A 27,210-nucleotide genomic window follows, 5' to 3' on the forward strand; every position below is an offset into this window, starting at 1 on the left:
GTGGCTCCTGGCTCTAGAGCACAGGCTCAGTAGTTGTGGCACATGGGCTTAGCTGCTCTGAGGGATTTAGAATCCTCCCAGACCAGGGATCAAACCCGTCTCCCCTGCATTGGCTAACAGATTCTTATCCACTGTACTACCAGGGAAACCCTACCATTAGCTTTTAAACATATCCAAGTCTCTCCCATCTTTAGACAAACTTCCCTTCATTTACTGTACTCTCTAGTTGCTACCCTATCTCTCTCTTCCTTTTCACAGTCAAATTTCTTGAAACAGCTGCCTACACATGGAGGTCTCTATTTCCTCTCCCTCATTCCCTCACTTTTGCAAGTTCACTCCTCATAGGGTGTGGCCTGCCTCTGCAGAGACATTCTGCAGTCCTTATGTTGCTTGACATCTCAGCAACAACCAATACAGTTGACCTTTCTCTCCTACAAACATTGCTGGTGTCCTTCTTAGCTTTTTTTTTTTTAGCAATTCCTTCTTTGTTGCATAAGAAAGAACTTTGCTTGTTTCTTAAACCCCAGAAGTCTATCTAAGATCCTGTGCCCTTTGCCTTCTATATACCATTGGTGGTCTTATTCTCTCCCCAGCTCAAATGACCTCCATATGTCACTGGCACTGTATTTCCAGTCCAGATCTTTCTCTGGAGCTCCAGTCTAATCCATTGTCCACTGAAAAACTCCACTTGGGTTTTTCACAGGTACCACATAGTATGTTCTGAATTGAACTTGTCAGCTTCCTCCATAAACTTGTTTCTCTCGCAGTACCACTATTAAGTTAATTAATTAATTTTTGGGGGAGTGCCACACCAAGCGGCTTGCTGGATCTTCATCGACCAGGGATTGAACTGGGGCCATGGCAGTAAAAGCCCAGAATCCCAAAACCTAGGCTACCAGGGAACTCCCAATTTAAATTTAAATTTATAAATATTTATTGAATGCTTACTATCATACATACCAGGGCAAGAACTCTATGCTAGGCATTATCAATTAAGATGCCCTTTTTTAGCGAATTCCCTGGTGGTCCAGTGGTTAGGACTTGGCCCTTCCACTGCAGGAGGGAGGGCTTCCATCTCTGTTTGGGGAATTAAAATTCTGCATGCTGTGATGTGTAGTCAAAAGTAAAATTGTTGCCCTCTTGTTAACGATTAAAATACAGTGCGATAATCACTATGAAAGGGGAAATACTATCATCTGTTGGAGCACATTGAGGGTGTACCCAATAGCCCAGGCCAGAAATCTAGCAGCCAACCCTAACTGTCTTGATTCTTCAGCACTCATATTTAGCTGATTACTAAATCTTTGCAATCTACTTCCTTTAATCACTATAACTACTGCCTTTTTAAGCCCAGATAATATAATTTCTGAACTAGTCTCCTTGCATATAGTTCTGCTCCTCTCCAGTCCATTCCTGGCACAGTGATGCTTCCAAAACATAAAAATGCCCTGCCACTCCCCTGACTTAACCATTCAAAGGTTTCCCATTTTCCTCAGAGTAAAGTCCAGATTTTACAGTATGGTTTATAGAGACTTTCTCCTATTAGCCTAGCATTTTCACACTTCCTACTACAAACTCCATATTCCAGCCACATACTAATTCCTCACATTCCTAAAATGAATTGAGGTCTCTGGTCCTTTGCATAAGTTGTTCCTTCTGCCTGAAACACTTCCTCTCTCCACTTCCACCAATCTTTATCAGACTAATTCTTAGTCATTAGTTAGATCTCAGTTGAAAGGTCATTTGCACAAGAAAATCTCTCTTAACTCCTTAGAGTCAAGTAAGGGCCCTAACTAGGAGATCCTACAGCAAGCTTTACATTCCCTCATTATAACTTTCATGACACTTTAAGGTTATTTGACTTTTCTAACTTCCCAGAAAGTCTGTGAGCTCTGCTAAGGTAGAAGCCTATTTTGTGAACAACTGTATCTTCAATGCCTTATATAGCTCAAAGTAACCTCTCTGTAGGGTAGAAAGTTTTCCTCATCTGAAAAATGAGAATGACAGAAGCTACCTCACAGTCTGTAATTTTAAAAATAACAATTATTTTCTTAGAACCCATGATTTTATGGGGCAGAGGCTTGGGCAAGGCTCCGCTGGGTGATTCTTCTGTCCCATGTAGTGTTGACTAGGATCACTTGGTGGTATTCAGCAATCAGATAGATGGTGTGGTCTGGAAAGCTTCACTCACATACCTGACACCTTGATGAGGATGGATGGAATGCTGGGATCAGCCGGCACTGTCAACCAGCATGTCAACATGACACCACTCCTGCATGGCAATCTCAGAGTAGTAAGACTTCTTACATGGGAGTTCAATGCTATCAGAGTGTGCCAAGAGGCCTGGGCAGAAGCTGCAAGACTTCTTATGGCTTAGCTTCAAAAGGCCCAGAACCACCACAGAGTGTTTTGAAAATTAAAAATGTGGGTTTTTTTCCATTTAAAAAAATTAGTTCTTTTTGAGAAATATATATTAATTAATTTTATTAATTAATTTAAATTAATAAAATTAAATTAATTAAATTAATTTAAAAGGGATTCAAAGATGATTAAGAAGGTCCCTTTCTCAATTACTGATACGTGCTTCCTAGAATAGAATATACTTATTGCCCCTGGTGGCTCAGTGGTAGAGTCCACCTGACAATGTAGGAGACATGAATTCCAACCCTGGGTTGGAAAGATCTCCTGGAGAAGGAACTGACAACCCATTCCAGTATTTTGACTGAGAAATGCCATGGACAGAGGAGCCTGGCAGCCTACAGTCTGTGGGGTCACAAAAGAGTTGGACATCACTTAGCGACTAAACAATTGCCCAACTCTTAGCCTTCATAGTCCCCTCAATCTACTTTTCTATACGAAACCTCCCTTCCCTTTAATGAGATTGCCAGTCTGCATATGGCTTCAGACTAGTATTAAATCAATATTTAATAGTCACGTTCTCTTTTGTTAATAAGACATCTAAATTAATTTTTAATTGTCACTAACGTTAAGTTGGAGAAGGCAATGGCACCCCACTCCAGTACTGTTGCCCAGAAAATCCCATGGACGGAGGAGCCTGGTAGGCTGCAGTCCATAGGGTCGCTAAGAGTCAGACACGACTGAGCGACTTCACTTTCACTTTCCACTTTCATGCATTGGAGAAGGAAATGGCAACCCACTCCAGTGTTCTTGCCTGGAGAATCCCATGGACGGAGAAGCCTGGTAGGCTGCAGTCCATGGGGTCGCACAGAGTCGGACACGACTGAAGCGACTTAGCAGCAGCAGCAACGTTAATTAAGTTCGGAGAAGGCAATGGCACCCCACTCCAGTACTCTTGCTTGGAAAATCCCATGGACGGAGGAGCCTGGCTGCAGTCCATGGGGTCGCTAAGAGTCAGACACGACTGAGCGACTTCACTTTCACCTTTCACTTTCATGCATTGGAGAAGGAAATGGCAACCCACTCCAGTGTTCTTGCCTGGAGAATCCCAGGGTTGGCGGAGCCTTGCGGGCTGCCGTCTCTGGGGTCGCACAGAGTTGGACACGACTGAAGCGACTTAGCAGCAGCAACGTTAAGTTAGTGTCCCTAACGTAAGTAATTCAGACACGACTGAGTGACTAAGCACATAGTGAAGTCGCTCAGTCGTGTCCGACTCTTTGCGACCCCGTGGAGTGTAGCCTACCAGGCTTCTCCGTCCATGGGATTCTCCAGGCAAGAATATTGGAGTGGGTTACCATTTCCTTCTCCAGGGGATCTTCCCTACCTAGGGATCGAACCCGGGTCTCCCGCATTGGAGGCAGACGCTTTAACTTCTGAGCCACCAGGGAAGCCCTAAGCACACAGCACAACATTAAGTTTATCATAACTCTCAACTCTAGAACTCTGATTCTTATGGACTCGAATCTAGAGTAAGCCATTGCGAGTTGCCTCTGTCATGACAGCGCCACTTCAGCAAGAAAGTGGGGCCCTCGGTTTCTGTCACCGGCTTCTGGCTGCTTTAGAGGATTAAAGTGCGCTGGGCCCTACACGTTAAGGTCTTCTCCGGTCCTCCCATCAATAATGTGTCGCTCTGGCACCGCATCTAAGGCCTCTCCATCTCTATGACACTCCTTTCCTGTTTTCTAGTGTTGCATGATGGGAGAAACAGTCAGCTTTCCGGGAGCCAGGCCAGGGGGACGGCTTCATTCGGGACTCCATTTCCCGGCGTGCCTCGCGGCGGTCGGTCCGCCCTCTGGCGGGAGACCGGTTCCGGTTGCATCAGCGTGGGGTCCACGGCGAAATGAGGTTGTTCGTGAGTGAGGGCGCTCCGGGGAGTCTGCCTGTGCTGGCCGCGGCCGGGAGGGCCCAGGGCAGAGCGGAGCTGCTCATCAGCACTGTAGGCCCAGAAGGTAGTCGAGCTGGCGCTGGTGGGCGGTGGATGAGACGGGCGGGACTGGAACACGCAGACAACGACCCCACAGTTGTCTTCGCCAACATTCCAGGCCCCAACACCACGCACTCCCGTCAATTTCCTCCCACGTTATCCTTCAGCACCCCATACCTTCTTCCCTCCCAGTGACATCTTTCATCAGTCACTTCCCTTAATTAGCCTCAGTGTACCCTTCTCTAATTTCTGGTCTCCCCTCCTTCCTCTCTCAGGACCTTGTCTCATTCCGGTGAACCTCCTTCCCCTCTCCAACCTCCCATACCTACTAGGTACCCTCCCCACACGTCATTCATATGATAACCCCCAGGTTTTCTTAGGAAACCCTACTTTTCTCTCCTAAACACACAGACACACATGCTCCCTTCGGTTTACCTCTTCTCATTCCCAGCTATCTGTTTGTGTGACTCCTAAGCGGTTCTCTTGTCAGTTCTCCCAGGGTAGCTCAGATCATTTTCAGATATTCTTGTGCTCAGTCTCTCAGTTGTGTCCGGCTCTTTGTGACCCTATGGATTGTAGCCCGCCAGGCTCCTCTGTCCATGGGATTTTGTAGTCAAGGATACTGGGGTGGGGGCCATTTCCTTCTCCTGACGCAGGGATCGAACTCGTGTCTCCTGCATTGGCATGTGGATTCTTTAGCACTGAGCCACCTGGGAAAACATCAGATATCCTGGTTATCTTCAGCTGTTCCAGTTCTTGGCTGCAGCACTACCCCAGTACCACCACATCCTCTCTGCAGTCCCCATCTGTTTCAGCTGAACACCTGCTTGTCTCTCCAGCTCATTCTGGACCCACCCCCTTTCAGAGGTCTTATCCTGGACCCTCTCCTGGTGACTGCCCATCTCCCCCGCACCCCCCTCTGCCCTCCTAGTACCCCCCCCCCCCCCCACGACTGTGAAGATGTCCTTTTAAGTTGACATAGTATTTCTTGTCTCTCTTTTTCACCCATCTTCCTCCCCTGTGTCAGAGTGTGTGGTCCCATTCCTGACCCGGCCTAAGGTCCCTGTCTTGCAGCTGGATAGTGGCAACTACCTCTTCTCCACCAGTGCAATCTGTCGGTCAGTATTGGTCCTTGATGCAGGGAGGTGGCTGAATAAAATCGGGTTACTGTCCTCTGTGTGGCCTTATTTACAACTGGTGTGAGAAATGGACTCGACCAACGAGCCCCTTTAATTCTCCCTCTGTTGCTCTCTCCCTGGGTAGATACTTCTTTCTGTTATCTGGCTGGGAGCAAGATGACCTCACCAACCAGTGGCTGGAATGGGAAGCAACCGAGCTGCAGGTGGGACTGAGATGTGAGGGTTGGCAGGCAGATTGTTGCTCTGCACGGCCGTCCTGACCCGTGTCTCCTGTGTTTCAGCCAGCTTTGTCCGCTGCCCTGTACTATTTAGTGGTCCAAGGGAAGAAGGGAGAAGATGTTCTTGGCCCAGTTCGGAGAGCCCTGACGCATATTGACCACAGCTTGAGTCGTCGGAGCTGTCCGTTCCTGGCTGGGGTGAGTTGGGCCTTGAAATCAGGGTTGGGAAAAGCTGTATGGTATAAGAATTAAGGAGGAAGACTGTATTCAAAGTTCAACCCCTCCCCCCTCAACTGCCCCTTACTGGCAGTGTAACCTTTAAAACTCATAACCTCTTTAATGTTCATTGTTTCTCGTCTTTGAAGTGGGAGTGATGTTAGTACCCTTCTCAGTGGGTTATTGTGAGAATTGAGATAATTTAAAATGCTTAACACAGTGCTTGATACTTAATAAGTGTTTAGGAAATGTACAGTATTATTATATCCATGGGAAGAAACTGAGTGTCTCACCTGTGTACTTTTTCTTTTTGTTTCTCAACAAAGGAGACAGAATCTCTAGCTGATATTGTTTTGTGGGGAGCGCTCTACCCGTTACTCCAAGACCCATCCTATCTCCCTGGTGAGAACTGTGCATATCACTTCCCCACCAGCCTGAGGAACTTGGTGTAGGGGTTACAGAGTGGGCAGTAGACTATTGAGGACCTATTCTTAGCTGTAACTTGACAGGGCAACTATAGCAGAAAGACAGCTGAGGGAATTGGGAAAGGCAGCTAGAGAAACTTCATAAAGAAGGGGAGGAGGTCCCCTTCCAGCTACCGATTCTAGGTCTTGTTGATTGTTTCCTTTCTCCCATGCCCACAGAGGAGCTGGGTGCCCTGCACAGCTGGTTCCAGACACTGAGTTCTCAGGAGCCATGTCAGCGAGCTGCAGAGACTGTGCTGAAGCAGCAGGGTGTCCTGGCCCTCCGGCCCTACCTCCAGAAGCAGCCCCAGCCCAGCTCCCTTGAGGGCAGGCTTGTCAGCAATGAGCCTGAGGTTTGGAACAAAGAAGAGGGGTACCCACACAGCCGCAGTGCCTGAGGTGGCGGGGGTGGCTTGGAGAGAGAGTTTGAGCACAGCTGTTAACTATGTCAGTTCTTGGAGAGAATTTCCTTACTCTGTGTGCCCTTCTTACCTGGTGAGGGATACTGTCCACTCTTCATAGGAGGAGGAACTGGCTACTCTGTCTGAGGAGGAGATTGCCGTGGCTGTAGCTGCTTGGGAGAAGGGCCTGGAAAGCTTGCCCCCTCTTCGGCCGCAGCAGAATCCAGTGTGAGTAGGCACAGACTGAGTGGGGCTTGGTTTCTTATGTGGAAATTGTTGATAGAGCCAGTTCCTGCCTGTTTAATCCCCATCGCTGACCTTTCTGTAATTCTCTATCCTCTTAATCTCTTGGCTAATATTTTGGACATACTGTCCCTCAGTTCCCCCCCACACCTGTGTTTTCAGTTACTTTCTACCTACTGATTGTACCTTAGTCTGTTTTTCCCGTTCAGATCGTTGTTCTGAGCTTTAGACATCTGTCAGACTACCTCCTTGATTCTCCACCTCCACTGGCATTGCAAACTCATCATGTCCAAAACCAAATCTCTTACCTTCCCTGCCAGCTTCTCTTTCTCCTTTAGTCACTTGTCTTAGTGAATGACTCCCACCTTCCACCTAAAGATCCAGGCCAGAAATCTTGGTGTCATCTATCTGTACCATTTTCTCATCTTTCCCTGTATCATTTACTCCATTACCAGGTCATTGATTCTTAACTCCTAAGGAGTCCTTGTATCCATCCCTTCTCCCTGTCCTCACTGCTGCTAACCTGAAGTGGGGCCTTGCCATCTCTTACCTTCTCCTTCCCTGCTGTCCTGTGCTCCATATTGTCACCAGATGGCTGCTTAAAACTGCTGATATTATCATCTCATCCTCCTTTTCAGAATTCTACAGATGGTTTCTTTGTGTACTTCACCTGGTCTTTCATGATCTCGCTCCTGCCTGCATGCTTAGCATCATGTTTTATCACTCTTCTGATAGCTAAGATAATATTCACACACATAGTGGGAATTTCCTGGCTGGGTCCAATGGTTAAGACTGGTGCTTTGACTGGTGAAGGCTTGGGTTCAATCCATGGTCAGGGAGCTGTGTGGTGTGGCCAAAAAAAAAAAGTCACACCCGTATGTAGATTTTTCCATCGAAATGAAGTATTTGTAGTTCTGAACATGTTGTTCAATAAAGATTTACGTGTCCACTCCTTGTCAGGCCCTGTGTGCTGGGAACTGGGTCTACAGAGGGGAGCAAACAGACAAGACTCTGCTGTCATGCCACTTTGAGTCTAGTGTTATAGACAGGTATTTTAAAAACTGTAAGTAATATGAAGGAAAAAACAAGTGCTGTGAGAAAATGTCACAGGAGGTTAACTTAGAAAAAAACAACATTTGAACTAACAATTGTGGGAATTCCCTGGAAGTCCAGTGGTTAGGACTCCATGCTTTTACTGCTGAGGGCCTGGGTTCAGTCCCTGGTGGGGGAGCTAAGATGCCACAAGCTGCGCAGTACAGCCAGAGAAAAAGGAGACCTAAGACTTGCCAGATGAGTAGGGGTTACTCAGGCAAGGGTAAGTCTGGGGAAAGGCTGTCTCAGATAGAGGAAGCATCTTTATAAGGAATTTCTAAAAGGCCAGTGGCTGGAGGCTGGTTAGTCAGGGGACAGCTGGGTCAGAATGAGCTTTGAGAGGAGGCAGGCTGAGATCATATACTCACACCTTGGTGTGTTTGCTCATGCTCTTCTTGGAAGGCCTGTGTCTCCCCTACCTGCTGGACAGTTGTTCAGGAGACTGGGTCTGTCATGTCCTTCTCTGTACAGCTTGAGAGTCTTAAGTGCTTCATATTCTGGCAGCTCCCGTTGTCACATTTTATGGTAATTGTCTCTACGTCTCTGTCTCCTCACTAATCTGTAAACTTATTGAAGGTTGGGACTCTCTTTTCTTTTACATGGAGTATCTTGTAGCACAGGGTCAAGTATTTGGTAGAAAATGGTAAAATTTAAATGAGTTAGTGAAAGTTCATCTTTTATTCAATCACTCATTTTGAATATTTCTGTGAGTACCTACTGAGGATTGATTTGAAGGTAATAAAGAATAGGAGGTAGACTTTCTCAGGTGTCTATACAGGCTAACTTGTTTGAATGCATACTTAGAGGAGGAGACAGCTGGTGTTAGAGCAAATGCTAGAGCAAATGCTTTTGCTTCTGATTGAAGTGCACCCCAAAAGTCTTGAATCTGGCAAATTGCCACCCATTCTTGAGAACCCAACCCAAGTAGTTCTGCCTCTGTGGAGTCTTTATTTTTGGCTGTGTTGGCTCTTCATTGCTGCGTGTGGGTTTTTTCCAGTTGTGGTTCGTGGGTTTCTCTTGTTGCTGAGCATGGGCTCTAGACACGTGGGCTTCAGTTGTTGTGGCTTACAGGCTCTAGAGCGCAGCCTCAGTAGCTGTGGTGCATGGGCTTAGTTGCTCCTTGGCATGTAGAATCTTCCTGGACCAAGGCTGGAACCCATGTCCCCTGCACTGGCAGGTGGATTCTAAACTACTGGACCACCAGGGAAGTCCCTCTGTGGAGTCTTGGGCTGGAGATGCTCAACTTCCTTTGACCTCTGTGAGCACTTTGTACCTCTGATCGCACTGATCCCAGTCAGAAGTTATGTGATAGAATGTACCCTCCTTGAGGGCAGAACCCTGGGCATACTCACCTTTATGTCTCCACTGTAGTAAGCACACACAAGATGAGAGAGACGTTACAGAGCGACACAGAAAGGAGCACTGCAGCGTGTGTGGTACAGGTTGCTTAGGGGGTCAGGGTACAAGGATGACTGGGTGGAAGGCCGATTGTCAGTGAGGGAGGGTTTTCCTGAAGGAGCTTTCTAAGCTGGACTTCAGAGAAATTTGTGGTATTCAGTCATGGGGAGAAAAGTCAATGAATGCAGGAGAGATTGGTGAGCACTTCCTGAAGAAATGAGCTGTAAAATGTTCCAGGAAGTAGATGGACCGTCTAACCAGATATACAGCATGCAGCTGGGAAAGAAGGGTGAGGTTAACACCTCTGTTAGTAGTTAACACTCTGGAGTCTCTGTTAGTAGATTCCGAGACTCGGTGAGCCTGCAGGGTGCCTACGGTTGAAGAACATGGTAATTGTTGGGAGTTGGCCGTTGTAAGTTAAGAATGGTTTGAAATAACATTGTAAATCAATTATACTTCAAGAAAAAATATTAAAACTGAAAAAAAAGAATGATTGGAAAGATGAACCCTAGTGAGGTGTTAGTGCTGGGGAGGGTGGTGGATATAGGATGTGTTCAGCCGAGCTGTCATGGGTGACAAAGCATGGAGAGAGAAGAGCAGATTGAGTGACCTCTGGCGGCAGATTGAGTGGCATGAGTAGGAATGATCCTGGGACAGTGGGGAGGAGATTATAGCTATGAAGGCAGTGGCTGGTGCCTGCTGGTTTGAGACAGGCCATGAGGAAGTGGCTGACCCATATGGGTTAGGGCGTGAAAAGTCCTGGGATATGAGAGGACTTGGGAACACTTGTGTGTGGGTTGATGGATTGTAAGCATTTCAGGTCCTGACTAGAGGTAATGCTAACATAGCACTTGGAAAGACGGGGAGAGGTGTTCTTGGGTGGTGTTCAAGTCCAGGGAGTTAGTGAATGATGGTTGAAGAGAGCCTGGGGAGAGTTGTCAGTACTTGGGAGGCTAGAGCCTGAGAACCAGCTGATGGAAAGGAGCACTTAGGATTATAAAGAGGGACAGAATTCCTTGTGGGAATGAGCCTCCTTAGGAGCAGTACACGAGGCTTGCTCGCTATGGGCAGGGCCCTGTATTCGCAGCTGGAGGGATCTCATGGCTTCCGGGGAAGTTTAAGCTCCAGCAGCTTCATATGAGGAAAGACTTCGGATGGACGTGACCCTGGGCAGTAGAATAGATGCATCTGGCTGCTTCGTGCACTTTGGGTCTCTCTTGACCCTCTCATCTCCCCCTGGACTGTTCTCTTTCTTTTTCCCTACCAGGTTGCCCGTGGCTGGGGAGAGAAATGTGCTCATCACCAGCGCCCTCCCTTACGTCAACAACGTCCCCCACCTTGGAAACATCATCGGCTGTGTGCTCAGTGCCGACGTCTTTGCAAGGTGTGGCCAGCTACTGGGGGAGGGCCCCAAGGAGGCAGTGCGCCCCAAGGAAATAGGCCTCAAGTGGGGAGACTGGAAGGATCCTGGGTGCAGGGAGGGAGCTGAGATGGGGCCTCATGATCACTACATTCCTTTTCAGGTACTCCCGGCTCCGTCAGTGGAACACCCTCTACCTGTGTGGGACAGATGAGTATGGTACAGCGACAGAGACCAAGGCTATGGAGGAGGGACTAACCCCACAGGAGATCTGTGACAAGTACCACGTTATCCACGCTGACATCTACCGCTGGTTTAATATTTCGTTTGACTTTTTTGGTCGGACTACCACTCCACAGCAGACCAAGTAGGTGTCCTTTGATCAATCATAAATGGAGGGGGTGGGGGGCAGTCAGAATATTGAGGGGACAGAAAGACAGAAGGAACCAAAGTTGTTGCTCCCCCTGCCCCCAAACATCTGGGTATTGTCCTGAAATGTGATGTGTCTCAGACATTATTATGGGGAGTCGTTGTGTGCAGAAGCCTGACCAGGGCTGCAGGAGCCTCTGAGGTGGGGAAGAGACAGGACTTACGCTCACAGGAAGGATCTGCCTCGCCTCTCCCGCCTCCCTTCTCTTACAGTCTTAGGACAGCCCCTCCCACTCCTGTGTGTTTATAGCAAACATTCATTCTCTTCATTCATTCTCTGTCTGATTGTCATGCCTGTAAATACTACACAGTAGGTAGGCTGCCAGAGAGTGCTGTGCAGTTTAGCAGTTGGACTGATTTAATTTTTAGGACATATCAAAGAACTAATCAGTCCTATCCTTTTGGAGATTTTTGTTAACAAAGAATACAAAACGGATAAATCTGTATTTGACCAAAGTAAATTCTAGAGTGATGAAGAAAGAGATCATGTGGGGAGTTGTGAGGGGTCTGGGCTCATCAGTAAACTCCCTACAGATGACTAGAGGGCCTCTCCCTGATTTCTTTGGCACTTGGACTGGGTGAGTTTGGGTCCTAGGTGGAGTGGCAGGAAGGAAGGGTGCATTGCTTCCTCTGACTTCCCTGGTCCCTTCCACATCTCGTCAGAATTACCCAGGACATCTTCCAGCGGCTGTTGGCCCGAGGTTTTGTGCTGCAAGATACTGTGGAGCAACTTCGGTGTGAGCACTGTGCCCGCTTCCTGGCTGACCGCTTTGTGGAGGGTGTGTGTCCCTTCTGTGGCTACGAGGAAGCCCGGGGTGACCAGTGTGACAAGTGTGGCAAGCTCATCAATGCCATTGAGCTCAAGGTAAGAGGAGGGTCTCCTGGGAGCCTAGAAGGAGAGAGTGTCTAGTTTTAAGGGACTGTCACTTAGGATGTTTTTTAAATGAAGTATAGTTGATTTATAATGTTATATAAATTTCTGCTGTACAGCAGAGTGATTCAGTTATACATATATATGCATTCTTTTTTATATTCTTTTCCATTGTGGTTTATCCCAGGACATTGAACATGGTTCCCTGTGCCATACAGTAGGACCTTATTGTCCATATTTTTTTTTTTTTTTTTAATTTTTATTGTTTTGGCATGTGAGATCTTAGTTCCCTGACCAGGGATTGAACCTGTGCCCTCTGCGTTGGGAGCATCCAGTTTTAACCACCTGACTACCAAGGAAGTCCCTCCATAGGATTTTTGATTTAGCATTCAAGACCTTTCACCAGTGGCTCTTTTTACTCTAGTCTTAGCAACTGATCACTCATACTGAGCATTTACTATGTGCTTGGCATTGTGCTGGGAAATAGATAAGTTGAATTCATACTTTCCTACCTTTTCTCCTGCTTCACACCAGCTGTTCTGCGCTTGTTTAGTTCTTCCTTTCTTCCATAAATACCACCTTTCTTCTACTCCATGTTTATTCATTTGGTAGTTGTTCATTTATTCAACAAACTTTTTTGAGTCTTTACAGTAGCGTTGTCATAGTTCTGGTTATTGACATTGTAGCAATGAACAAGACAGATTTTTATCTAGTGCCAGAGAAGACCAGCACTAAAGATAGAATGTAGTTGCTGTAAGCTTCCAGGAAGATGTAACAGAGTGACTTCTGGGGGGAAGAGTTGAGCTGGGTGATTAGGGAAGTCCTCTTAGAAGGTAACATTTGAACTGAGTGTTTAACTGAAGAATGAGAAGGAGCCAGGAGGCGATAAGTGGGATGAAGAGTATTCTAAGCAGAAGGACCAGGAAATGCAAAGGCCCAAGGCAGCAGAGCAATGAAAAGGGGAATTGAAAAGACCAGTGTGGCTCACGGTGGGTGGGGGTGGAGAGGTGGTGGTGGGTTGAGATGAGGTCAAAGACGTAGGCAGTGACCAGATTTCCGGGCACAGTTAGCCCTCTTGGAGTGGAATGGCAGGCTGCTCTGTGGATAATGGGTGGGAGGGAAGCAAGGGAGAAAGCGGGGAAACCAGTTTGGAGGCCAGAGTGGCGGTAGCTCAGAAATGGAGTGATGGTAGCTTGGACTCGGTTAATAGCAGGGGGAATGAGGGGGCAGGGAAGGATTTGAGATATGTTTTGGAGGCAGACTCTGTGGAACTGGACAGACTAGAATTTGAGGTGATAGATAAGTCAAGAGAATGGAGACTTTACGTTTTTGGCTTGAGCAGCTTGGGTGGCTGGTAGCACCATCTACAGACACGGGCAAGACTACTTGAATTGCTTTCTGGTAGAGTATGGTGACGCTGTTTGGATTTGTTAAGTTGGAGATGCTTCCTTAGACATCCAGGGAGGGATGTTAGGTAGGCAGTTGATACAGGCACGTGGAGTTCGGGAGAGAGATCCTGAGAGAGTTATAATTTCTCACCTTCAAAAACCCAGATCAAAACTCACTTGCAGGCTTTCATTGACTTGCCCCACCCAACTGTTACTCCTTTAGCTGTCATACTTCATTGTTTGTACAGTCATGTCGTGTCATGCAGATAAGTATTTCTCGACATTTTGCCATGTGAAGGCCCGCGCTTGTTTTTCATGCAAGCCCGCTCCCTCTGCTTGAGCGTAACTTCCTCAAGTGTCTTCTCTTGGTCGCTCTTTTCACTCCTCACACAGCTGTAGGGCTGTCTAGCCTGGGTCTATTTAGCCTGTGCTCTAGAGAATGCATTTTTCCTGTTCTTGGGAATGAAAGGACACAGACGTGAAACTCTGTAGCAAAAGTTGTGCCCTGCAGACCTGAGTCTCCAAGCTCAGAACCGGCCCAAGTAAGTAGTTCTTACTTGGTGGGGTGTGAGAATGGGGTGAAGTGTGGTGGCAGACAGGGGACCTCATCTCTCTGTGCCTCTCGCCTCACCTGGACAGCTCCTGGCCTGTAGCCTGATTCCAACTGCCCTGCCCTGGGTCACCCCTTCTCTTGAATTTCCCTTCACAGAAGCCTCAGTGTAAAGTCTGCCGGTCGTGCCCTGTGGTGAAATCCTCTCAGCACCTGTTTCTGGACCTGCCTAAGGTGAGTGGGCCTTTCCCTCAAGCCAGTCTGCACAGCCTCTGCTGCACCCTCTGCCTCAGCGACAGGCAGAGACAAATGTATACCAAATCACTCTCCCATGTTTTTAATTTCCATTTTAAAATCACGCATGCTTAATGTAAAAAGATGTAACAGGAAAAGAGCACAGAGTGAAAGGCCAGGCCCATCTGCCAAAAGGTAGTTTTTGTTGCTCATTTTCCTCTGTAGCACTTGCATGTGAACGTTTTATTTTTATTTTTGTGATTATTATTATTTTTTAATCAATTTATTTCTGGCTGCACTGGGTCACTGCAGTCTGGCTTTCTCTGGTTGTGAATGGGAGCTACTTTCTGGTTGTGGTGTGCTGAATGAAAGTATTTTTATGCCTTTTGTCTTTTCCTTAATGTAAATTAGATCATGGCATTCGTATTACTCTGCAGTCTACTTTCTTTTACTTCACAATTTGTCTTGACCAATTTTTCACTTTAGTGGATCTGTCTTTTTTTTCGTTTTATTTGTTTTAAAAAGTTTTGGCCATACCCTGTGGCATGTGGGACTTTAGTTCCCTGACCAGGGATCAAACCTGCACCCCTTGCATTAGAAACTGGAGTCTTAACCACTGGACTACCAGGGAGGTTCCTATTTATTTTTTAAAAATATTTATTTGGCTGCGCTGGGTCATAGGTTTTAGTTGCACCCCACTCAGGATCTTCTGTTTTAGTTGCAGCTTGAGGGATCTAGTTCCCTGACCAGGGCCATCTGTATTGGAAGCTCAGAGTGTTAGCCACTGGACCACGAGGGAAGTCCCTTTTTTTTCCTTTTAAACTTTTATTTGGAGATGATATCAAACTTGCAGAAAGAGTTGTGGGAATAAGCATTTCCTAGAACAAAGAACCTTGTGTTCTTTACCCACAAGAACCTCATGTACCCATTACCCAGATTCACTGGCAGTTAAGATTCTGCTCCATTTGCCTTAGCATATTCTCTGTCTCATACATGTATGTATATGTACTTATAGATCCTCTTTATTCTTAAATGCTTCATTGTATGTTTTCTAAGAAAAAAGACATGTTCCTGCATAACCACAGTATGGTTAACAGCTTAAAGAAATTTAACATTAATATAGTTGTGTGATCTACCATCCATATTCCATTTTTGTCAGTTATTCCAATAATATGCTTTCTAGCATGTTTTTTCCTGTAGTGCTGAATCTGGCTCTGAATAATGTATTTAGTTTTTCTGTCCTTTAGTTTCCCTTAATCTGAAACAGTTCCTCAGCCTTTATCTTTTATGATATTAACAGTTTTTAAGAATATAGACCTTGATCCCCCTTTCAAAACAGAATATTCTTCATTTTGCATTTATTGACTGTTTTCTTCATGATTAGATTCAGATTATGCATCCTCAGTTGGAATATTGCATAGATGATACCGTGTTCTTTCCGGAGGCATGTGGTGGCCATTTCCCCCTTATCAGTGACGTAAATTTTGTTCAGTCAAGATGTTACTAGGCTTCTCCACTGTGTAATTAATATTTCGCCCCTTGCAACTTAAAAGCAGTATGTGGAAATGCACATTTAAGACCATGCAAGTATCTTGATCTTCATTGAAAGGGTTCCTCTGAATTTAGCATCCGTTTATTTAACCATTTTTACCTGACCAGGTTTTTATTAAGATTTGCCAACTCTCCCACTCTCTCCACACTTACCCTTCTCCGTCATTCATTTATTTATCTACTTACCATCAGTGTTGACTCATGGATTCCAATTTTTTTCAATGGTTTATAACTGATTCCTGTCCTAAATATTGTTGATGTTCTAGTTGTTCCTTATTTGGCCAACGGGAGCCTCAGGGTGGTTTCTCTGGGCGTTTCTGAGGTCTCCTATCATTTTTAAGCACTTATTTTCTAGCATAGCAGGATATTCTAGATTCATCTTGTTCCATCCTGGGATCCAACCATTTCTCCACCAAGCTGTGGTTTTTTTTTTTTTTAAATAGGGAACAGTATTAGAGGCCAAGTTTTGTGTGCTCATTGCTCCTGGATGTCTTTGGTTCTCAGCTGGTTCTCAGCTCTGTGAGCAGAAAGTTAGGCATTTTATTTTAGGTTCACACGGACATTCCATTCCATTCCAGTCCAGCCCCTTGGAGTTCTTCTTCACTTGCCCTCATCCCATATTTTTTATCTCCCTTCTTCCACACGGTAAGTACTCTGGTTTCCAGCAACATTATTTACTCATTTATTTGATCCTACAGTACACCTAAAAATAATTTCAGAATTGCTTCACCCATACTGCTACCAAAAAACCTACTAAGGTGAGTTTAGGGTTAGTTTGCAGTCCTGCTCCTTCCCCTACAACTGAGGGTATGTAATCAAATGTGTTCAACATCGTCTTGGCTCAGTTTTTTCCCCCTTTCAGTGTGATTATGTTACTGAAATAAGCCAATCATTTAGGTTCATTTGCTTCTAGTTTTTTTTTCTCTCCTCATACTTGTTTTTTGAAAATATAGAACGTTAGTATGCTTCTAAATCAAAACCCTGAGAAACCTGCCGTGTTGCAGTCTGCGAGGTCACAGAGAGTTGGATACGACTTGGTGACTGAACAACAGAATACTCAGAGAAGGGTCCTTCCCCTCCTGTCCGTGCTGCCTTGTTCTCCTGTCTCCTGTAGGCGATTGGTTTTGTTTTCTGATTTAGTCTTAGTGTGTTTATTTTTGTAAAGATAAGCTTTTATATATATATATAAAACATTTTATATATATATAAAGATGAGCAGGTGAATGTATGTATACATACGTATCTATTTTTTCTTATACAAAATATAGCATACTATACATACTATTTTGCATTTTATATTTTTCACCTAACAGTATGTTCTAGAAATCATTCTGTATCAGGACTACTCCATACATGTCAGTTCATAAAGATCATTCTTACTCAGTCTTGTTTTGTTTTTGTTTTTGTTTTGGCAGCATGCAGGGACCTTAGTTCCCTGACCAGCCGTCAAACCCGTGTTCCCTGTGGTGGAAGAGTGCAGCGCTAATCACTTGGTCACCACGGAATTCACTGTTTTTTCCTTTAAATTTTTATTTATTTATATTTTGGCTGTGGTGGGTCTCCATTGCTATGTGAGGGCTTTTTCTGGTTTTGGCAAGTAGGGGCTACTCTTCTTGTGGTGCTCAGGCTTCTCATTGCTGTTGCTTGTCTTGTTGCGGAGCACAGGCTCTAAGCATGTGGCACACAGGCTTAGCTGCTCCACGGCATGTGGAATCTTCCCGGACCAGGGACTGAACCTGTGTCCCTTGCATTGCACGGTGTATCCTTAACCACTGGACCACCAAGGAAGCCCTGTTACTTAAACAGTTGCATAGTACTTCATTCTGTGTGGGTACCATAGTTTATTTAACCAATTTTTTGTGTTCATCATTCAGGTAGTTTCCAGTATTGTGCAGTTAAAAATACTGTCGCAGTGAATAACCTTGTGCATATGTATTTTTGTATTGTGGGAAGTCTGTCTTCAGGATAAATTCCTTAAGGGATCACTTGCTGTGTCCAGAATAAATGTGTATGTAGTTTATGGCCTGATTTTTCTCAGTAGGTATTGTTCAGTTTTACCTCCCTCCTAGTAGAGTGTGCACCTGTTTGCCACAGCCTCACCAGGACAGTGTGTTGTTAGGCTGCTAGTGCTGTGGTGTTTCTGTGGATGAATCATGTGAACCATTCCTTATGAAAGGTTTATCTTTGTTTTTCTGCTTACAAAAGCGATAAACACTTGTTTTTAAAATTTCAGAATGAAATAGATGGTGTAAAAGTGGATGTTCCCCCTAATCTCATTGAGAATAAAGTACTAAGATACATTTTTTGGGATTATGTTAATCCGTGTATTACGATTACTTATTTTTATAATGATAGGATTATATCTTATATTACTATTTTGAAGTTTGCTTTAGTTAATCTATTTCTGAGATCTTTACATACTTTTTAAAAGCCTTAATAAGTATTTCATTGGTTGATAAACCATAGTTCTTTAAATTCTACTGAACCAAGTGAATTAGTTTTAATTTTTGGTGTGATGAGCGGTGCAGTTCTCTTATAAATACATCTATACACACTTATGTGAAAATTTCTGTTGAAAAAAATCCCAAGTAGAATTGCTATGGCAAAGTCATGAATCCTTAATTTTAATTATATATCAATAAATGACTCCAAAAAGCTTGTATGTATTTATCTTTATGCTGACCACACATGCAGCTGTCACAAACCAGCTCTGTGCTTCTCTGCTATCAGCTGGCAGCGCGGGTGGAGGAGTGGTTGGAGAAGACATTGCCTGGCAGTGACTGGACTGCCAACGCCCGGTTCATCATTCGTTCTTGGCTTCGAGATGGCCTCAAGCCCCGCTGTATAACCCGAGACCTCAAGTGGGGAACCCCTGTGCCCTTAGAAGGTTTTGAGGACAAGGTAAAAAACCCTGTGCTTTATTCAGATCTCGTATGATTCAGCTTTGGGGTTGAAACCCTGGGCGAGCAGAACAGACCACTGGTTATGCCTTGTTTCAGTCTGAGACTCTGGGTCGGCAGGGGTTTCCGGTGTGCTTGCATTCAACCGTGTCCCCTCCCTCCTGGCCCTCCAGGTGTTCTATGTCTGGTTTGATGCCACCATTGGCTATCTGTCCATCACAGCCAACTACACAGACCAATGGGAGAAGTGGTGGAAGAACCCAGAACAAGTGAGTAGTTCTTGGTTAGCCTGTCCATGGGGCTTCCCAGGTAGCACAGTGGTGAAGAATTCTGCCAATGAAGGAGATGTAGGAGATGTGGGTTTGATCCCTAGGCTGGGAAGATCCCCTGGAGGAGAATATAGCAACCCATTCCAGTATTCTTGCCTGGAAAATCCCATGGACAGGGGAGCCTGGCAGGCCGTAATCCCTGGGGTCACAGAGAGTTGGACACAACCGAGCATGCACACATGTACCCACTGCCTGTGAGAAGGGTGAATGTGTAGCGGGGTGGTTAGGATTGGGTACCTGATCTTTCTTAGGCCTTTGAAGAGGCTCTCAGAAGCTCTGTCTCCCAATTATATTTCATAGGTGAACCTGTATCAGTTCATGGCCAAGGACAATGTTCCCTTCCATGGCATAGTCTTTCCTTCTTCAGCCCTAGGAGCTGAGGACAACTACACCTTGGTCAGCCACCTCATTGCTACAGGTACCCTGGGAGACTGAAGATGGGGGTGTTCCTAGGGAGTGAGGACCAAGGCAGTGCTTGGAAATTCCTGGAGAGGTGCTAGGTCTTGAGTTAGGAGTTGAGGTGAAATAGGAAACAGTTAGAACATGGACGCTCAACCCAGAAAAAGGAAACAAGGACCTGAAGAGAGCAGAAGTTCAGAGCTAAATTTTGTAATGGGTGGAAGTAAAGGGGAAAAGATCACATTGGAGAGGAATCATCTCCCAAGTTCTATGCAGGCCAGCTACTCTAGAGCTGAGGTTGAGAAAAGAAGAGTTAGTGGGTCAGGGACGAAGGACATGATTTGAACAGATGGTTGGCATTCTCCTTCTCTGTCCAGAGTATCTGAATTACGAGGATGGGAAATTCTCTAAGAGCCGGGGTGTGGGAGTGTTTGGGGACATGGCCCAGGACACAGGGATCCCTGCTGACATCTGGCGCTTCTATCTGCTGTACATTCGGCCTGAGGGGCAGGACAGTGCCTTCTCCTGGACAGACATGTTGTTCAAGAATAATTCCGAGCTGCTTAACAACCTGGGCAACTTCATCAACAGGTGGGATCTGGTGAGGGGTGAGAGGCAGCAGATAGCTGGGAGTGGCGGGGGGAGTGGCTTGTAAGGGGGGAAGTTAGTTGTGGAGATGTGATTTAGCAGAGTTCGCCACAAAGTGAATTTTTGCTAATTATTTTATTAATGTTATTAGAAGTGTGTCCTTTCCTAGTGCAAGTTCACTCGCAGGCCACTTAAAAGTTTGACCGGAAAAGGGTTTTTTTAGCACAGGGGTAGGAGATTGGAGTTTTATCACTTCAGTCTCACTTTCCATTATTAGTCCCTATCTCAGCTATTCTGCAATCTAAAGAAATAATCTCTGTGGCCACCCACCCTTTCAGATTTGGTTATTAACCACCATGATCAGGTAGGTAGTCTCTGCAAGAGGATGTATTTGTTAGATATCAGTTAATGTATGTATTTCAGCTTGATCATTTCAAGTTACTGACTTCTGAAAAACAAAAGGTTACTGAAAACCTTACATGAGGGATATGTTTCCTTTATATGACGGGTATCTGTGTGTCAAGTATGTCTGTCACGTGCAGACATTTTCTTAGGGGAGAGAGAAAATAAGTTTTGCTTTCCAGCTTGAGGGAGCCAGGTGGCTTCAGTTCTGAGAAAATGTAAAATTGTGAAAACTGTGTCCAATTTTCTGTAAGGAGACTGGGCAGTAACTCTTCTTCTCTCTCTTCCTTCCCTACTCCCATCCAGAGCTGGGATGTTTGTGTCCAAGTTTTTTGGGGGTTTTGTGCCTGAGATGGTGCTCACCTCTGATGATCAGCGCCTGCTGACCCATATCACCCTGGAGCTCCAGCACTACCACCAGCTGCTAGAGAAGGTTCGGTAAGTATCTACACCTCTGTCTCAACTCCGTGATCTGCTGGCATGTTAACAACCCCATACTGGTACCCCCAGGACCTTACACCTTGGCCTGCATCCTTCCTTCCCAGGATCCGGGATGCCTTACGTAGCATCCTCACCATCTCTCGCCATGGCAACCAGTACATTCAGGTGAACGAGCCCTGGAAGCGGATTAAAGGTGGCGAAGCTGACAGGTGGGTAAGAAGGTAGGGTTGGCTACAGAAATAAAGTGACTGGTTGGATGTGTCCTCTTGGAGGTCCGGACTAGTATTTTTTCTTCCCCAGGCAGCGGGCAGGGACAGTGACAGGCTTGGCCGTGAATATAGCTGCCTTGCTGTCCGTCATGCTCCAGCCTTACATGCCTACAGTTAGTGCCACCATCCAAGCCCAGCTGCAGCTCCCACCTCCAGCCTGCAGTATCCTGCCCACAAACTTCCTATGCACCTTACCAGCAGGACACCAGATTGGCACGGTAGGTCTGAGAGTTGAAGAGCCAGCCTCTCTCAGAATTTCTTTTGAAAAAATTATTCCTTTATTGGCTACATTGAGTCTTTGTTGCCACACACGGGCTTTCTCTAGTTGAGGCAAGTGGAGCTACTCTCGAGTTGTGGTGCACAGGCTTCTCGTGGTGGTGGTTTGTCCCGTTGGCTCTAGGCACATGGGCTCAGTAGTTGTTGTGTATGGGCTTAGTTGTCCCAGGGCATGTGGGATCTTCCCAGACCAGGGATTGAACCTGCATGCCCTGTGTTGGAAGCATGGAGTCATAACCCCTAGACCACTAGGGAAGTCCTTCAAAATTTCTACCTTGCCATGCAGCCTTTGGAGGAGGGCTCAGGGAAGAACTTACTCTGGGTGTGACACTCTCACAGCTGTTCTCACAACCCATTCCACCCTCACCTCCACTCTGCACTTTAGGCTTGTTTCTGATATAAAGCCCTTGGTATTGGTTTACAAGCCCAATATTTTCTTTAGTCCATATATCCTCACTGTCCTTCGTGCCAGAACCCAGGGGGCAGGGAAAATACAGGGTAGCCACTTTCTGAAGACAAAGTGATAAAAATATGTACGTACTCCTCTAAGGTTTTGCATCAACCTAGCATTATTAAATAGCCCAAGTAATCTTTGATCCTAATGAATGCCAGTGCTTTTTCTGAATTCTTTACTGAAGTCAGCATGTATTTTGCTCAGTGGTACACTCAACCTTTTGGAAACTTGAGTGCCTAAATGTCAGAAGCTGGCGTGGAGAGGCCCTCTTTATAGTCAAATAAGAATTTATACCCCATCAGTGGATGATTCTGGAATTTTTTTCACAGGTCAGTCCCTTGTTCCAAAAATTGGAAAATGACCAGATTGAAAGTCTGAAGCAGCGCTTCAGTGGGGGCCAGGTGAGAAATCTAAAGACTGCCTCACCCACCAACAGTCCTCCATGTCCCTCAGTAGCCCTCACTCATCTCTCTTTTGGCCCTGCTGCTTCCTCACTTAGTTTTTCTTTCCTGTCTTAGCTAGAAGAGTCCTTGGCATTAAAGGTAATCACTTGCCCCTGCAATCTTATGTCAAACCTGAAGTCAGATGTTTATGGTAGCAGGTGCTAACTCTGTCCTGTTGTTCTCAAGGCAAAAGCATCCCCCAAGACAGCAGCTGGACTGACAACAGCTGGACCGCAGCAGATCCAAGCACTGACAGAGGAAGTGACCAAGCAGGTGTGGGGCTGAAGCCCTACGGGAAGCTGGCAAAGCTGAATCCTAAATAGGTCCTTTCTGGTCTCACTTATTCCCCCACCCCCTCTCTTCTCAGGGCAATATTGTCCGAGAATTGAAGGCACAGAAGGCAGACAAGAACCAGATTGCTGCAGAGGTGGCTAAACTCTTGGATCTGAAGAAACAGTTGGCTCTAGCTGAGGGGAAACCCCTGGAAACCTCTAAAGGCAAGAAGAAAAAGTGAAAGTGAGAACTTATCATAGAAAGTCACTTTAATGGATATGGACAATAATAAATAAATGTACAATCTATATACACGCTAAGACCCTTTTCTATCGTCGACCCTAAGCTTCTCCCCTGCTGAATCGATGGTGGTTGGGTATGTCGTTGGCACTGGTGACGTGGTCAGTAGATACTTCCAGGAAGGGTCAGAAGTGGCCTGAAATGGAAGTGCTGGTCCCAACTGTTCATGCTTGGTGCAGATTAACCATCCGGTCAATCAGAGCTCGGCGAGTTGCCTCCACTTCCCTGGTCAGGCGCTCGATTTCCTGTTTGAGTCGTTCATTCTCTTCAGCCAGCTGTGCCACTTTCCTTTCATTTTCTTGTTCTTTCTCCTTCATGCGTTGCTTGCCAGCCCGAGCTGGGGACTGGCCACTCTGTTTCCGTTTTCTGGTTCTTCCTTGGTCTTCCTCTTCTTCCTCCTGAGCCAGGGAGCTCTGACTGGACTCTGGAGAGCAGGGGCTCTGGGAGGTGTGTGTGACCTCTGGTGGTCCTGGCTCCTCAGTAAGCCAAGCCAGAGAGGCGGGGTCAAGAGTGGTGAAGCTTTTTGATTCTTCCTTCAAGGAGATAAGGCAGGGTAGGTATGAATTAGTTGAGAAGGGAAGGGCAGCACCTCCACTTCCCCCGGCATCAGGCCTAGCGTTCTTACCTCCTTGTTTCCAGGGGGTGAAACACAGGTGCCCCGATTTTCATCTGAGGACAGCACCTCCTGCAGGTCCTCATACCAGGCTTCCAGCTCCCAGCTGGACAGTGCCCCGAAGGAGAAAGGCAGTGACTCAGCTGCCATCTCTGTGGCTGGATCAGGCTCTGGAAAAGGACATACTCAGGATAGTGGGGGTGAGGAAAGAAGCTCCACCGGTCAGTCTACACACTGGCCTGCTGCCTGTCTCGGTAGATAAAAATTTATTGGGAAGCAGCCACAGCAGTTTATTCACATGTTGTTTTACAGCTGCTTTCATGCTACAATAGCAGAGACAACAGCTGTGAGATAGACTATGGTGTGAGGCCCTCGACATCTTAAACATTTACTGTCTGGCCCTTTAAAATGTCTCAACCCCTGACCTAGAATGAGAGTCCCTTTTTGCTTTTGCCCAGCACTTGAAGAAGCAAGTACCTGGACATGCATTCTTATGGGTTCCTAGTAAAAGTCTTCAGCTTCCCTTGGGGAACTCCACTGGTTGTTTCCAGGGGCGGTTACCAGACACCTGTACTCCTTTCTCCTCCCGTGGGGGGAGCCTGGGCAAACAGTCCTTGGGTCCATCTAACCTTGGGTGGGGAATGAGGTGTGGTGAGACCTCCCCTGACTGTGCACTCAAGACCCAGCTTTCAGTTAGGACATGTTCTAATAATAGGGATTTGGTCACCTCTTTAAGGGCAGGCCAGGAGGATGGATGTGGCCTAACAGCAAAAACCTGCTCAGATTCAAACCTTCCTCTCCTGTCTTCTCTAGGTGTTTTCATAATTTCACAAGCAGCAACTCTTAGGAGCTAGTTTGGGGAAACGGTCAGTTAAACTTACCTGCTTTCAGGTGTGGTGATGTATGAAGATACACTTCCTTCTGGAACACTGTGGGGATCACAGATAAATATTAGCCATTTTTGGAAGGGTGGAGAAAGGTTCTTTTTACCTCCAGCTTCCTAGTGGTCCTTCCTTACTTCCTATTGATAGTTATCAGTCTCTGTAGCCATTTCCAAGGACAGAGAAGAGCCTGACTTCCTTTATTTTTAGTTGCTGACATTTGTAGTCCTGATTACATAATAGCAAAATCCTGGCCAACTCAGCTTTTTCTAAATTCAAGGCAGTCTTCAAATGTGCCAGGGTAAGGACTGGACTACAGGGGCGGGAACAAATCAAGTGGCCTTTTCCTAATTCTATTCCCACACTGACCACCTTCAAATGTGTATTTTCAGTCTAGACTTCTCCTGGGACCTCCTTCTGGATATCTAATATGCATCTCAGACTTAACACGTCCCAAGACAAACTTTGGCTAATCTTCCCCTACCAAGGTCTTTCCCATCTCAGTATACAGCAACTCTAGTCGCTTGAGCCAAAAACCTTGGTATCATCCTTGACTCCTCTCAGACCCCACAATCCAGTCCAAACCAACAGCAAAACTTAAACTCATTCTTCAAAACCCCAGAATCTAAACACGTCTCACCAATTCCATTTTTGCTAATCTAGATTAAGTTACTCTCATCTCTCCTAGGTGACTGCAGAAGGTCTCTCAGTTTCTGCTCCTGCAACCAACCCCTCCTGGAGTCTATCTACAACAGTAGCCAAAGTGAACCTTTTAAAACTTAAGTCAGGGTGTGTCATTCCTCTGTTTAAAACTTAATCTCACACATATTAAAGGCTGCTGCTGCTGCTTATAAGTCGCTTCAGTCGTGTCCGACTCTGCGCAACCCCAGAGACGGCAGCCCACCAGGCTCCCCCGTCCCTGGGATTCTCCAGGTAAGAACAATGGAGTGGGTTGCCATTTCCTTCTCCAATGCATGAAAGTGAAAAGTGAAAGTGAAGTCACTCAGTCGTGTCTGACCCTCAGAGACCCCATGGATTGCAGCCTTCCAGGCTCCTCTGTCCATGGGATTTTCCAGGCAAGAGTACTGGAGTGGGGTGCCATTGCTTTCTCCAATATTAAAGGCTGAAGTCCTTTAAATGGCTTAAAAGGCCCTCCACAGTCTGCTCCTTCCTTGCCTTGTTTTCTCATTGACCTCCCCAGCTCTTGCTCACTTTAGTCCAGCCAACTGGCCTCTTGATCCCTAAAGATACTATACATGCTCCCATTTTAGGACTCCTGCTCTTGCTATTCCTTCTGGAAAGCTCTCTCTTCCCACATAAGTCTTTCATTTAAATATCACCTCAGTGAAGGAATCCCTGACCACCCAGTGTAATCTGTAACCTCCACTCAGCATTCTCTACCCTTCCATGCTTTAATGTTTTCTATGGCACTTTACATATTTGCTTACTGTATGCCTCTTCCCACTGAAATGTAAGCTCTGAGACAGCAGACATTTTTCTCTCTTGTTTGTGGATAAATGCTGGGTACCAACCTGCATGGCACACAGTAGGTCTGGTTAAGTATTAGGAATGAATGGATAAATTCTCCCCAATCTCTCACAGGGGTAGGAAAAGGAAGCTCAAAGGCAGAGCGGCAGCTCCCTGCCACTGGGGACTGCAGATGCAATATCGTCCTGAATCTTTCTCTGCAGGGCTGTCCTCCCTGGGGAACCCTTCTTGCCTTCCCGTGTGTGGGACAAGGCTTTCATCAGCAGTGGAGCCCCAGGCCAGAGGGCTGCAGAGCCAAACAGGGGGCTAGCCTGATGCAATGGTTACACAGAGATTAGTTGGAAGACAGGACAAGGGGAAAGAGGCACGCACCAATCCCAGGGGAAGGGCAACCCACTTGGGAGACCCCAAGTGGCTTCCCACACTTAAAAGATCCAAGATGCTCTCCTGAGCAGGAGGCTAGAGGGCTTTGGGGAAAGGAAAACTCATCTCCGTTCCCTGTCCATCGACACCCCTCTTCCCGAAGACTTGTGCCGGCTTAAGATTTTCTGTTCTCTGCAAGGGTGCGGAAAGAATGTTCTGCGGAGGTCCAGAAGCCCCAGCTACTGACGTGGCTATGCTGGCCCCGAGACGCTGAGGCCGAGACAGGATTGGGGGCAGGGGTAGGGGGAGGGCCGCCAGTGGCAAAGCGGCGGTAGCGGCCCGAACCACTGGGTCACCAGGCTTTTCGGGGGTGTGTCCTGTTGCCCCGCCTCCCACCGGACAGGCCTAACAAAGAGGCCTAGGGTCAGCAACGCGAGAATAAATCTTCCTCGCTGGAGCCCGGTCGCCTAACAGCACAGATCAGGGACTGTGCTCCGGGCAGGGGTAGGATGGTGCGGTCGTGTGAAGGACGGGGTGTCTTTCTCGTAAGCACTACTTTCGAATAAAGGATTTTCCTCATCCCTCCCCGGGACAGTCACTTCTCTTCTTTGCGGAGAGGGTGGGGCTACACCCATAAGAGCGGATGCCCTAACTTTAAGGGGCCAATTCGTGTTCGAGAGGATGGGAGGGTAAAAGGTAGATGGGGAATCAGTACTCGCCTCTCTCCTCAGGTTCCGGCTTTGATTTTGGCTCTGTCGCTGCCACCCGCTCATCTTCAACATGATACACTCTATGCTTTAGACTCAAGCCTCTGACCTCGATCCTCGGAGCTGAGATCTTTTAACAGGGCCTTGCCCTCCTCTCTGGGCGGGTCCAGAGGCCTACCAATCAGGAA

The 27,210-nt window shown here is 46.5% G+C and overlaps 2 protein-coding genes across 3 annotated transcripts; one reads left to right on the forward strand and one right to left on the reverse strand.

Moving 5' to 3' along the window:
• The first annotated feature begins 4,171 nt into the window (after positions 1-4,171).
• Positions 4,172-22,984, forward strand: MARS (methionyl-tRNA synthetase). 2 transcript variants are annotated; one of them, XM_027542342.1, is made up of 22 exons: positions 4,172-4,367; positions 5,370-5,460; positions 5,606-5,684; positions 5,763-5,897; positions 6,242-6,317; positions 6,560-6,732; positions 6,902-7,008; positions 10,781-10,897; positions 11,037-11,240; positions 11,966-12,167; positions 14,271-14,345; positions 18,627-18,797; positions 18,970-19,065; positions 19,426-19,543; positions 19,902-20,115; positions 20,821-20,952; positions 21,060-21,164; positions 21,256-21,442; positions 22,284-22,355; positions 22,473-22,496; positions 22,584-22,670; positions 22,765-22,984. In XM_027542342.1, exons 1-22 carry the CDS (start codon positions 4,259-4,261, stop codon positions 22,909-22,911), a joined length of 2,721 nt encoding a protein of 906 aa, XP_027398143.1. In that variant the 5' UTR covers positions 4,172-4,258; the 3' UTR covers positions 22,912-22,984. The 2 variants fall into 2 exon arrangements, with proteins under 2 accessions (XP_027398143.1, XP_027398144.1); XM_027542343.1 differs by lacking the exon at positions 22,473-22,496 and having other exon boundaries at positions 4,174-4,367.
• DDIT3 (DNA damage inducible transcript 3) lies at positions 22,922-27,139 on the reverse strand. The gene is made up of 4 exons (XM_027542352.1): positions 27,035-27,139; positions 24,465-24,512; positions 23,596-23,753; positions 22,922-23,503 (listed from the first exon to the last, which is right to left on the reverse strand). Exons 3-4 carry the CDS (start codon positions 23,731-23,733, stop codon positions 23,135-23,137), a joined length of 507 nt encoding a protein of 168 aa, XP_027398153.1. The 5' UTR covers positions 23,734-23,753; positions 24,465-24,512; positions 27,035-27,139; the 3' UTR covers positions 22,922-23,134.
• Positions 27,140-27,210: the final 71 nt, after the last annotated feature.

The sequence above is a fragment of the Bos indicus x Bos taurus genome, chromosome 5, assembly GCF_003369695.1.
Source record: "Bos indicus x Bos taurus breed Angus x Brahman F1 hybrid chromosome 5, Bos_hybrid_MaternalHap_v2.0, whole genome shotgun sequence".
NCBI classification, from domain to species: Eukaryota; Metazoa; Chordata; class Mammalia; order Artiodactyla; family Bovidae; genus Bos; species Bos indicus x Bos taurus.